The sequence below is a fragment of the Nomascus leucogenys genome, chromosome 8 (genome assembly GCF_006542625.1).
Source record: "Nomascus leucogenys isolate Asia chromosome 8, Asia_NLE_v1, whole genome shotgun sequence".
Classification (NCBI taxonomy): domain Eukaryota; kingdom Metazoa; phylum Chordata; class Mammalia; order Primates; family Hylobatidae; genus Nomascus; species Nomascus leucogenys.
This window is the reverse complement of record NC_044388.1, coordinates 76,440,570-76,454,441: the sequence shown is the minus strand read 5'-3', so window position 1 is coordinate 76,454,441 and position 13,872 is coordinate 76,440,570. Positions and strand designations below refer to the sequence as shown.

General features: G+C 40.7%; 1 protein-coding gene across 1 annotated transcript in view; it reads left to right on the top strand.

Moving 5' to 3' along the window:
• Window positions 1-345: 345 nt before the first annotated feature.
• Window positions 346-13,872, top strand: part of DDX58 (DExD/H-box helicase 58) — a gene marked incomplete at its 5' end in the record, with an annotated part of 30,623 nt that continues 17,096 nt past the window's right edge. Inside the window, 7 exon segments of the mRNA XM_030817433.1 lie at window positions 346-684; window positions 998-1,160; window positions 3,341-3,457; window positions 7,077-7,222; window positions 8,198-8,333; window positions 11,428-11,576; window positions 13,609-13,699. Coding sequence (XP_030673293.1) covers window positions 346-684; window positions 998-1,160; window positions 3,341-3,457; window positions 7,077-7,222; window positions 8,198-8,333; window positions 11,428-11,576; window positions 13,609-13,699 — 1,141 coding nt within the window.

Genomic DNA, 13,872 nt, shown 5'->3' with positions numbered 1-13,872 from the left:
CAGTATATCACTTTGTGCAATACCAAATTGAATTCCCTATTTTTTTTTCTATTTTTTTCTTTTTGATAGGGATATCACTTATAACAAAATTTAAAATAACACCTGATTGGATTCTATCTGACTCCATGCCTTTCTTTGCCTGGCTTGATGGTCAGTAAACTCTCTCTCTCTCTGTCTCTCATATATATATATATATATATATACACACACATATGAGAGATTTATTGGATTTATTGATCCAAACTAGCTTGGATTTATTGATCACTTACTATGTGTCAGGCTCTGTGCTAAGGACTTGCCTACAGCTATACTTCTTTTGGACTCAGGGAGAATTTAATCAGTTGATGTTCTGATCTAGCATTTCATCTTTGTGGTTCCTTATTCACGTCGTGGTTAGTAATATGGAATTTCTGTCATTTCCCAGGTATAGAGTTTACAGGCATTTCTGGAGCAACAGCTGAGAATGTCCCAGTGGAACAGATTGTTGAGAACAATGACATCATCATTTTAACGCCACAGATTCTTGTGAACAACCTTAAAAAGGGAACAATTCCATCACTGTCCATCTTTACTTTAGTGATATTTGATGAATGCCACAACCCTACTAAACAGCACCCATACAATATGATCATGTTTAATTATCTAGATCAGAAACTTGGAGGATCTTCAGGCCCACTGCCCCAGGTATCTCCAAAGTCAGATGAATACTTCAGAAGAGTTATGATCTTCCTAACTCCTATTTTCTTACGCTTATGGCCACACTGAAGATGTCCTTCTCAGGTCCCAAGTCCATATTGTACAACTCATTATGAATTTTGGTTCCTTTATTCATTTTTTCACTTAGTAAATACGCATTATGTGCCTCCATGTGCCATACACTGTGTTAGTAAAAACAAAAAAACAAAAGGCCTACCTCAGCAGGAAAGAATTATATGAGGGATTGTGGAAACATTGTACCATTTCTGAGACATCTAATGATTTTGAATGCTCCTTACAGGTCATTGGGCTGACTGCCTCGGTTGGTGTCGGGGATGCCAAAAACACAGATGAAGCCTTGGATTATATCTGCAAGCTGTGTGCTTCTCTTGATGCGTCAGTGATAGCAACAGTCAAACACAATCTGGAGGAACTGGAGCAAGTTGTTTATAAGCCCCAGAAGTGTAAGTTGGATCCAGTAACAAGCCCTTGAGATTCTGTTACTCTTCTGCTACTTCTAGTTCAGAGCCATCTAGACGAACACTGAACTTTGACCCTTTCTCTGTTTAGTAGAAAATATTTAACCCCAAACTTGAGTAATAGTCACATTTTTAGCTTCTCTAACTGAGCTCTCATCCCAAGCAATGGATGAACCTCAGAAGTGGCCTGTAGAGAGCAAACGTTCTCCCTCTTTGGTTCCAAAAACCTCTTATAAATGTACTAGCAATGCAAAAGAGGTGATGAGAGAATTTAGGCATCAGATAGCCAAGAGCTGGGCTCACTCAGCCTTTTCCCATGCTCTGTGCCTGTGTGGTCATCACTGTTTGAATATGTATTTGATCATTTTAGTTGAAATGGAATGATGTGAATTCATGATGTCACTCCTCCAAAGATCAGATACGATTTTTTAATAAGACTAACAATTATTTATTGATGTTATTATTATACTAACCCTGCAAGGAAGAGAGGGATACAGAAAATATATATGACTTCACCCTTGCTCTCTGAGTAGTATGTGACTGTATGTCTGAGGTAGAACAAATAGACATGTAATAGGGAGTGGTATAGATAAGTTCGTTTTTGAAGGCTGCTTGTAAGTAAGGATTTTGATGTACCCGATCCCAACTTTTCAGTGTCACCTATGAATTTATTTATAATCCGATTCCTCCTGCCCTGTGAGCTTCATCACCTCCAAACATTCATAAACCCAACCATGTTGCATTCCTCTGGGCTGCTCAATCGTGCCGTGTGCTTTCTCTCTCCCACCTTTTGTCTATGCTTCGTTTGTACATCACTGCTCTTTTTTTTTCTTTTTCTGTGCCAAGTTGTGATGGAATATACATGACTACTCTTGCTTTCTTCTTTCTTCTTCCTGTATTTATTCTACAACTCTGACTTCCCTGGAAGGATTAGGTGTTACTTTCCCTGTGTTTTGTGACACTTTGCGTGTACTACTACTTTTGTTTTTTTTTTTTTTTGAGACGGAGTCTCGCTCTGTTGCCCAGGCTGGAGTGCAGTGGTGCGATCTCGGCTCACTGCAAATCTCCACCTCTTGGGTTCAAGTGATTCTCCTGCCTCAGTCTCCTGAGTAGCTGGAATTACAATCATGTGCCATCATGCCTGGCTAATTTTTTGTATTTTTAGTAGAGACAGGGTTTCACCATGTTGGCCAGGCTGGTCTTGAATTCCTGACCTCAAGTGATCCACCCTCCTCGGCCTCCCAAAGTGTTAGGATTACAGGTGTGAGCCACCACACCCAGCCACACTTTACATGTACTTCTGTTAGAGAACTGCTATGGTTAGTTAGCCATGTATATTTCTCTCCCTTAAGATCACAGCCCTGTATGGAGCATGAAGTGTATTCTTTCAACTGTCTATAATCAAAGCATGGCACATTGCAGGCAATTAATAATTAGGCCGAAATAATACATTGATAAATGGTAGGATCAGTGTGAATACCGCTGGGGGCTGTGTGGGGAGGGAGAATATCAAAGCACAGAGACAGGGTTAGATTGTGACACTTGTAGAGACATGAGAGATGCCAGCCTCATCAGAGAATAGGTAACAGGACAGCCACAGTAAGAAACTGGTTAGGCCAGGCACGGTGGATCACGCTTGTAATCCCAGCACTTTGGAAGGCCAAGGTGGGTGGGTCACCAGCTTAGGAGTTCGAGACCAGCCTGGCCAATATGGTGAAGCCCCGTCTCTACTAAAAATACAAAAATTAGCTGGGCATGGTGGTGTGCGCCTGTTGTCCCAGCTACTTGGGAAGCTGAGGCAGAAGAATCACTTGAACCTAGGAGACGGAGGTTGCAGTGAGCTGAGATTGCGCCACTGCACTCCAGCCTGGGTAACAGACTGAGACTCGGTCTCAATCAAAAGAAAAAAAAAAAAGCTAGTTAGACCTACACCATGAAAGACAGATGTTAGAATTAGTACAAGAAGCAACAGGGAGCCATTGCATTTTGATCATTTGTTACATCATCTGAACCACCTGCCAGTGAGCCTGGAACCTTAGGTTTTTCAGAGGAAGTATCAAAGGCAGAGAAAGGTTTTAGAGATATCTACTTTGAACTACAATCTGTCCTTCCTGAAAACATACTCACTCTTTTTTCTTTTCTTTTTTTTTTTTTGATGTCTCTAGTTTTCAGGAAAGTGGAATCATGGATTATTGACAAATTTAAATGCAGCATAGCTCAGCTGATGAGGGACACAGAGAGTCTGGCAAAGAGAATCTGCAAAGACCTCAGTGAGATAAATCTCATATTTTGTGTTCTCTCTACTTGGGAATAGCCATTTATTGTTCACTGTCGTCTTTTTGCGTTCTCCTTAGTTCAGACAATTTCAAGACCATATCCAGAGGTTGTCTTCCTTGATTATAGGTTATTTAGGAGCCTTATATGTCCTCCTCTATTCTTTCTTTTTTTCCTTTTAAATCCAAAGTAAGTTCATCCAGACACACGCACCTGAAAAATAACCATACTTAAGTCAGTTCATTGCTTTCTCTACCTTCTAAATCAGCTTTCCCGCCTGACTTTCCTGTTTACCTGAATGAAACCACCATTCCTCTACTGTCTCAGATTTATACCTAGGGGCAATCACCTAGCACATTTCCCAGCATTAAAGGAGTGCGACTAGAGATGGGCCAGGGGGAGACAGTGAAGGGCCTGGATTTGAATTTTATCCTAAAAACAATGGGGAAAAAAGTGAAGATTTAAAACTGATTAGTGATGTAATAAAGATACCAGTGAATGAGAAGGACCAAAGAGAGGCAGTAGAGATGGATTGGAGAAGGAAGGAGACACATGAGATGCTTCCAACTGTGAGTGTTATGATTGAATGGCTAACTGGATTTGGGTGGGGATGAGAAAGGGGCGGGAGGGGCTGATTTCCCCCCAGGCATCTGGCTTAGGCACCTGTATGAATGCTAGTGGGTGGTCCTGGTACCAGGACTAGAAGCAGCCTTGGCAGGTACAAGGTGAGTTTTGAGTTTTAGAGATGTTAAATGTGACGTCTGTAAGACTCCTCATGGAGTCTCTCCTCCTCTCACACTTATTTTGCTTTTCTCTCCCCTTTTCTTTCACAGTTTAATTTCTATTATAATTGTTCTAACAGCCTTCTAGCTGATTTTGCCTACCTCTGCTCTCCCATTCAACCCCTCATGAACTAGTTAATCTTCATGAATACATTTTATCATGTCCCTGTACTGCTTAAAAACCCTTTGCCTACAGGATAATCTTCACGCCTCTAACCTGCAGTCTGAGCTCTGCCTGAACAACCAAGCTGTACTTATCTTTCCAATGTTATATTCTACTACTTCCCTACCTGAATCCTTTTGATTTAGCAGTTTCCTGAATGTGTTCATGCATATGTTCATTCATTTAGTGCTAAGGAATGTTCTAGGTGATGGGAATACAGCATGAATCCTAAGATACAGCGCCTGGCCTCAGGGCATTTCTAGTCTAATGTTAAGGCCAAAATTAGAGAAGTAATACTAATACTAAAGGAGCTGGTGTGGTGGGGGTGATAAGGTGTGTTTCAGGCACAGGGAATAGCATATGCAAAGGCCAGGAGACTAGAAAGAGTATGGGGACTTCCATTAGTCCTATAGAATGCTGAAAGGAGAGTGGCCAGAAATGAGAAGCAAAAGCAAGCAGAGGCCAGATCATGGGGAGGAGTCTGTGAGCTGGGGCAGGATTTTGGCTGCAGGAACCCACTACAGGCTTTTAAGCAGTGGGGTGGGATGGTTTCTCATCTGCAATTTTGCAAACTCCCTCTAACCACTGGGTAGAGAATGGGTTGGAGGGAACAAGGCAAGAGGAAGGGAGACCAGTTTGGAGATTGTCATATTATCCAGCAGCATAATGATGTGGTTTGAACTGGGGAAGTAGCAGAAGGATGGAGAGATGGTGATGGAGTCACGTGAGTTTCTATTTTCTTAACTCCTCCCACCTCAGGTACCCTTCCTCTACCTTTTTGCCAGTCTGAATCCAGTTAGCTGCTCATTTCTAAATTTCTTAGGCTATTTTTACACCTACCCAGGTTCAATCAGTACCTGTTGGCTCATCTTCTTTACTGCTGGCCGCCTCATTGTAGCTGCAACTTGGAAAGAAGCATGTCAATACTACTTGTTTGGGTAGCCTCCTTTGTTCCTATTATTGAAAATGAATGAGTGAGGGGAAGAATTTAACCCAGAAATACAGCTCTTGCCTGTGACTTTTGTTATACTGTGCTCTTCACGAGGAGCCCTGGCGAACTGATACCAGAGTAACTCACAGACTTAGCTGCTTGAGAACACAGCCATAGTCTCATCTTTTTATCCCCAGCACCCTGCACAGAGCCTGGACCACAGCAGATGCTCCGGCTTTGAACCAAGCCACTGAGGCTTATCCTAGGAGACGCACACAGACAGATGCATCTGTGATAAGTGTCTTTTGAGGGCCAGTTCTATGCTTGGCCCTGAGAATGCTGCTCTGGAGAACAGGAGGCCCAAGTTCACTGCAAAGCAGAACATAGGGTGTACTGAGTCCTAAATCTCCTCCTTTATTTTTTTTTTAAGAGTCTCACTCTGTTGCCAGGCTGGAGTACAGTGACGTGATCTCGGTTCACTGCAACCTCTGCTTCCTTGGTTCAAGCGATTCTCCTGCCTCAGTCTTCCAAGTAGCTGGGACTACAGGTGCGCGCCACCACCCCCAGCTAATTTTTGTATTTTTAGTAGAAACAGGGTTTCACCCTGTTGGCCAGGATGGTCTCGATCTCTTGACCTCGTGATCCACCCACCTGGGGCTCCCAAAGTGCTGGGATTACACATATGAGCGACTGCGGCCGGCCAGTCTCCTGCTTTTATATATCGTCCTCTGATGAAGCTCTTGAGACCTGTTATTTTTACTTCTTCAATTTAAAGGTGAAGTTGGGTTTTTCATGTCTACTATTTATTTCGGGGCTGCTTTGGTTGTCAGCTCATAGAGCCAGTAGAGCTTGGGCATCTGACATGTGGGTTTGAATTCCTGCCCTTTCTCCATGTGCTTGCTGTGTGACTTCAGGTAAATTGCTTATTACTTGGCTTTTCTGAACTTCAGTTTCCCATTATATGAAATGTAATATGTATCTCATGGGTTGTGAAAATTAAGTGAAATTATAAATGTAAGGTACTTTGATTCTTGGTACATAGTACTCAAGAAACAATCAAACACACACAAACACACAGATGCACTGCTTACAACTCAAGGGAGGGAACAAGGCAAGAGGTAGGGAGAACAGTTTGGAGGTTGTCATATTATCCAGCAGCACAGTGGTGTTGTCTGAATGGGGGAAGGAGCAGAAGGATGGAGAGATGGTGATGGAGTCACATGAGTTTCTATTTTCTTACTCCTCCCACCTCAGGTACCCTGCCTCCACCTTTTCACCAGTCTGAATCCAGTTAAATAGTTTTAACTAGACTACTTAAGACTATTTCAGGAGGAATTCCTCTTTGCAGAGAGTAAGACAGAAAATTAGGCCAGGTGCAGTGGCTCATGCCTGTAATCCCAGCACTTTGGGAGACCGAGGCAGGTGGATCACCTGAGGTCAGTAGTTCGAAACCAGCCTGACAACATGGTGAAACCCTGTCTCTACTAAAAATACAAAAATTAACCAGGTGTGGTGGCACACTCCTGTAGTCTCAGCTACTTAGCAGGCTGAGGCAGGAGAATCGCTTGAATCCAGGAGGCAGAGGTTGTGGTGAGCCAAGATTGCGCCATTGTGCTACAGCCTGGGCATCAGAGTGAGACTCTACCTCAAGAAAAAAAAAAGAAAAAGTTAGAGGGTGAGGCCTGTTTATAACCCTAAATGACTGACCATATGACACAGTGAAAAACTTTTTTTTTTTTAACAGAAAACTTAAATTCAAAACAGGGAATTTGGAACACAGAAATATGAACAATGGATTGTTACAGTTCAGAAAGCATGCATGGTGTTCCAGATGCCAGACAAAGATGAAGAGAGCAGGATTTGTAAAGCCCTGTTTTTATACACTTCACATTTGCGGGTACGTTCCTCTTTTTAAGAGTCGTATTCTGGTCACAGCACCTACTGGGAGTGGCATCGTGGAAGCCAAGATAACATCAGCTTCTCATCCTGTCCTCAAGAGCTCACTTAGGAATCTTTCCAGAAAGTTCTTATGAAGCAAACTCCAAAAGTTGTCCCATTCAGCATCATCTTGGTTTGTTTTCTGAAATTTCATACTGCAGGCAACAGGACTGAAATAAAGGCTCAGATTCTATGCCATGCCTCGAGCATTAACTGACATGGTTGGAAAAAATTGGGTGATGCTGAGAGAACATTATTCCAGATACAAGACCAGTCCAGTGACAGCCATCCTTAAAGCTCAGCAAGTGGAAAGTTCTGTTGCCACGTCCTGAAGCGCACATTTCTTTGCCCCATGCTCAGAAATCCAGGTTCTCTGGCTCACCAAGAAGTTAAGGAACTACAGTGACAGCTATCACCTCTGCTTATCCAGCCATTGAAAATATATTAAAATGCATTCAATTAGCATGCATTTGTAGAATTTTAGTTAGCTTAGTTGAACATTTGATGGAGGTGGTCAGGGCCATCATTTTGGAAGGTACACTGACAATTTAGTGATGGCTTCAGATGTATATAGAAATTAAGTGAAATGTTGGAATTATGAGGCAGGCTTATGTGGAAGTTGATTTACTTTCCTTATTTTTTAATTTTGATGTGTGTTTTTCATGTAGTTTTTCTTTTCTAAGGTAAAATTCAATAATCCAAAGTGATGATAATTAATGTTACTAGCTAATTGAGATTTTTTTTTAACAGTATTTGGTTCAAAGATTTTGTTACAGAACTGTTAGAGGCCATTCATCTTTAAAAAGCTAAGTTGGAATAGATTTGAAAAGAAAAGTTTTCTTAAAACAATTCGTTAAATACAACAAATTGAACTTAAATGCAGTGAATGTGTTAGATATTGGAAGCATATTGAGACAGTTTTTACTTTCAACAGAAATATAATGATGCCCTCATTATCAATGAGCATGCACGAATGAAAGATGCTTTGGATTACTTGAAAGACTTCTTCAGCAATGTCCAAGCAGCAGGATTCGATGAGATTGAGCAAGACCTTACTCAGAGATTTGAAGGTGGGTGGTGTTTTCAGAGGAGGAAGCCACAGTAGCATTCTTGGTGACTGGAATGGCAAAACAAACATGTATTGCATTTAATATACATAAACTTGGGGATGCTTAGGGAGTTGTCCTGGATGTAGGAAGATGGAGATGGTAGGACTATTTAGCTTCAATGAAACCTAGTACCTATGGGAAGAGTCTGTTGCTTATACCATTCCCTATTTAGAATAAGGAAAAACAAGATTTGCAAAGGGTATTTCCCATATGGTTCACAGACAGTAGCATTCTTTTTGTTTAATGTTCTTTTTTAGTAATTTTATAAAGATTTAAAAAATATGAAAAAGTGTTTTAATGATATTAAAAAGACCATAATTTATGTATACTTTTTTTTTTTTTTTTTTTTTTGAGATGGAGTCTTGCTTTGTTGCCCAGGGTCAAGTGCAGTGGCTCAATCATGGCTCACTGCAACCTCTGCCTCCCAGATTCAGGCAATTTTCATGTCTCAGCCTCCTGAGTAGCCAGGACTGCAGGTGTGTGCCACCACACCCGGCTAATTTTTGTATTTTTAGTAGAGATGGAGTTTTGCCATGTTGGCCAGATTGGTCTCAAACTCCTGACCTCAAGTGATCCATCCGCCTCTGCCTCCCAAAATGCTGGAATTACAGGCATGAGCCACTGTGCCTGGCCTATATATATTTTTTTACATAAAGAGGAAACCAAAATGGCACATAATCTCACTGCCTGCATATGATTTAAAAATAGACATTAAGCAAACAAAAAAAATGTTTTCCTTCTCCCTGTTTTGAATTCTTTTCTCAAAGGTAATTACTGCTAATAATTTTGGGGTTTTTTTGGCTTATACCTAAGTATTTGCTGTACATATGTGTAACCAGTGCCATGCTGGTAAATATTTAACAACCCACTAGAGAAAAAATGTATGCATATATATGTACATAAGCTTATTATTTTATTGATATAGAGGAGGTATACAACCCACAATTTATAAATAATGATAAAAATAGATTATTCTTTATTGTAAATTCCACATAGCCAATTGGTTCTCACAGAATGCTTTTGGTGGTTTTCGCAGATTTTTTGTATCCATGGCCAACCAAGGGTTGCAATGACAAAGAAATGTGGTTCTTTTTGATATGGTTGTTGGTATATAGTTTCATTAATGTTAGAAGATAAAGATGAAACAACAAAGGTGTATGTTGGAACTTCACTCATTTGCCAAAGATGCAAGCAATTTTTTGCTGAATTGTATAATAATTCTGGGAGAATGTTTCTCAAGATTTTGTGTTATTCAATGTAATAGCTAAATTTAATCTGTATTATTATTTTTTGATCATGTTCATAAGTCTAAACTCTCAACATAAATTAAGCCAGGCATGGTGGCTCACACTTGTCACCGTGGCACTTTGGGAGGCTGAGGCAGGTGGATTACTTGAGCTCAGGAGCTGGAGATCAGTCTGGGCAGCATGGCGAAACCCCATCTCTACAAAAAATACAAAAATTAGCTGAGCATAGTGGTATGCTTCTGTGGTCCCAGCTACTTGATAGGCTGAGGTGGGAGGATCACCTGAGCCTGGAAGGCAGAGGTTGCAGTGAGCCGAGATTGCAGCACTGGACCCCAGCTTGATAGAGTGAGTCCTTGTCTCAATCAATCAATCAATCAATCAATAAAGCACTGATTTTTTGTGTTTTCTTGATTTCCATGATATAACTGCTTCCACTGTAGTGAATTCCAGGCTACCAACGTGATGTCATTGAATTATTGTTAAAAAGAGATGAGCAGCAGCACATCATTCTACAGTATTTCTACCATATAGATACAATAGATGTAATTAATCTCAAAAGTGTAGATAATTGTAAAAAGTAATAAAATTTAACAATTGGCCAGGCATGGTGGCTCACACCTGTAGTGCCAGCACTTTGGGAGGCTGAGATGGGTGGGCCACCTGAGGTCAGGAGTTCAAGACCAGCCTGGCCAACATGGTGAAACCCCATCTCTACTAAAGATACAAAATATTAGCCAGATGTGGTGGCATGTACCTGTAATCCCAGTTACTTGAGAGGCTGAGGCAGAAGAATCACTTGAACTCAGAAAGCAGAGGTTGCAGTGAGCCGAGATCACACCACTGCACTCTAGCCTGAGTGACAGGAGACTCCATCTCAGGAAAAAATAAAAAATAAAACCAATAAAACAGAAACCACAACAATTGACTCCCATAGTCCCATAGTCTGGTATGATCTGGCTGTAACACACCCCTGTTTTATAACTGTATGTATTTTTTTCTTTTTCCTTTTTTTTGAGACAGAGTATTATTCTCTTTCCCAGGCTGGAGTGCAGTGGAGAGATACTGGCTCACTGTAACCCCTGCTTCCCAGGTTCAAGTGATTGTCCTGCCTCATCCTCCTGAGGAGCTGGGATTATAGGCGCCCACCACCATGCCTGGCTAATTTTTGTATTTTAAATAGAGACGGGGTTTCACCATGTTGACCAGTCTGGTCTTGAACCCCTGACCTCAAGTGATCCACCCATCTCAGCCTCCCAAAGTGCTGGGATTACAGGTGTGAGCCACCACACCCAGCCTGACTATATTTTTAAAATCCCAATCATACTGGACATACTGTCCTTACCTTGATTTTTTTAACCTTAAAATATTTTTGGTATCATATATATCGTGTACATAGCTCCCTTATTAATTTTCACAGCCACATTATATTAACATCAGATGCATAGCCCATGATTTTTTGAACTGTTTCCCTATTGTTGGGCACTTAGGTTTTCTGTTTTTCTTTTATACCCTAAACAGTGGTACAGTGAAATCCTTGGAGACCTCTTCCATAATTTTCTAAATATAACTGTGTCTCAAATTCTTAGATGTAGAATTATTGGATCAAAAGATGTGTGTGTGTGTATTAGTTTTGATATATATTGCCAAATTACCTCTTAAAAGGTTGTACCAATTTAAAACAGTAGTTATTACTCATAAAATTCTGGTCAAAGATTTAGAGATTAACTGTTTGAATGATAGCTAAAGGTCACAGTATGTTCTAAGTTTTTAGAATTTATAAGCCATTTTAAAATGTTTCCCATTTGCAGAAAAGCTACAGGAACTAGAAAGTGTTTCCAGGGATCCCAGCAATGAGAACCCTAAACTTGAAGACCTCTGCTTCATCTTACAAGAAGAGTACCACTTAAACCCAGAGACAATAACAATTCTCTTTGTGAAAACCAGAGCACTTGTGGATGTAAGCTTTTTCTCTCCTTGTAGATAACAAATGGACCCAGCACTATTCATTGAAAAGATTGGGCTGGGTATGGTGTCTCACGCCTGTAATCCCAGAAGTTTGGGAAGTCGAGGCAGGAGAATTGCTTGGGGCCAAGAGTTCAAGACCTGCCTGGGCAACATAGTGAGACCTCATCTCTTAAAAAAGAAAAATTAGCTGGTGGTGTGCACCTGTAGTTCCAGTTACTTGGGAGGCTAAGGCTAGAGGATTGATTGAGGCTGTAGTGATCATGACAGCGTACTCTGCACTCCAGCCTGAGCAACAGAGGTAGAACCTGTATCTAAAAAAAAAAAAAGCCGTTTTCTCTCTATGGTCAAGAAACCATATATGTGTATGTCTGAGTCTGTTTTGGGGTTCTCTGTTCTGTTCTGATTATATGTTTATCCTTACACCAATACTCTAATGCCTTACTGTGGTTTTTTTTTTCCACTTAGAGACAGGGTCTCACTCTGTCACGTAGGCTGGAATGCAGTGGCGCAGTCATGGCTGTCTGCACCCTCAACCTCTCAAACCCAAGCAATTCGCCCACCTCAGCCCCCTCTCCCACCATGCCTGGGAGTACAGTCATCTGCCACCATGCCCAGATTATTTATTTATTTATTTTTGTAGAGGTGGGGTCTTGTTATGTTGCCTAGACTGGTCTTGAATTCCTGGCCTCACATAATCCTCCCACCTTGGCCTCTCAAAGTTTTGGAACCTGGCTTCATGCTGTCACTATGTTAATCACTCTAAGTATTGATACTTGTAGAGCAAGCATTTCTTCCTTTTTTTTTACTTTTTAAATTTTAGTCATTTTGTGGGTAGGTAATGATACCTCACTAGAGTTTTAATTTTCATTTCACTAATGAGTAATATGGCTGAACAACTTTCTTCTGCTTATTAGCAGTCTGTAACTGCCTTGGTGAGATGTCTGTTCAGATCTTTGAAAACCAATCTTTTCACAAGATTGGTTTATCATCTGATTGAGTTTTTGAGAATTCTTTTTATAGTCTGACAAAAAAGTCCTCTGTCAGAAATGTGATTTGCAAATATTTTTGCTCTGTCACCCAGGCCGGAGTGCAGTGGCACAACCTCAACCTCGGCTCACTGCAACCTACGCCTCCCGGGTTGAAGCGATTCTCTTGCCTCAGCTTCCTGAGTAGCTGAGACTACAGGCGTGTGCCACCATGCCCCGCTAATTTTTCTATTTTTAGTAAAGACAGGCTTTTGCCATGTTGCCCAGGTTGGTCTTGAACTCCTGGGCTCAAGTGACTCTCCTGCCTCGGCCTCCCAAAATGCTGGGATTATAAGTGTGAGCCACTGTGTCCAGTACTTAAAAACTTTTGAAATTCCAATAGTTTGTTGCTAGTATGTAAAAATACAGTTGAATTACATATATTGATCTCATGTCCTGCAATCATGCTAAACTCACTTACTCTACATACCCCTATTTTGAACTTTTGTTTTTTCTCTTAAAAATGTCTTAGAGATGACCAGGTGCGGTGGCTCATGCCTGTAATCCTAGCATTTTGGGAGGATGAGGTGGGTGGATCACGAAGTCAGGAATTTAAGACCAGCCTGGCCAACATGATGAAACCCTGTCTCTACTAAAAATACAAAAATTAGCCAGGCATGGTTGCTGACGCCTGTAATCCCAGCTACTCAGGAGGCTGAGGCAAAGAATTGCTTGAATCTGGGAGGTGGAGGTTGCAGTGAGCCAAGATCGTGCCACTGCACTCCAGCCTAGGCGGTAGACCAAGACTCCATCTCAAAAAAAAAAAAAAAAAAAAAAAAAGTCTTAGAGATTAAACCATATCAGGTCACAGAGATCTATGCCATTTTAGTTAATTATTACATAGAGTTCAATTCCAAAATGCTTTTTTTCTCAGGTTTGTCAGTCTGAAAACTGTACGTGTACTAACTAAATTTTTTTCTTTCTGCATGTATTTCAATATTGAATTAATACAAGTGATTTATAAGGAGTGTCCAATTGATAATTGCTTTTCATTTTCAGGCTTTAAAAAATTGGATTGAAGGAAATCCTAAACTCAGTTTTCTAAAACCTGGCATATTGACCGGATGTGGCAAAACAAATCAGAACACAGGTATTTATATATAGTAAATTAGATTTAGTGGATTATGCATTTAAGAATATGTGTGTGTGTGTGTATGTGTGTGTGTGTGTATATAGGTATATATTTCAAATTCTGTTTTAATATATATTTCAAATTCTGTTTTAATGCTTGTATCAGTCAAGGTTCAACCAGAGAAGCAAAAG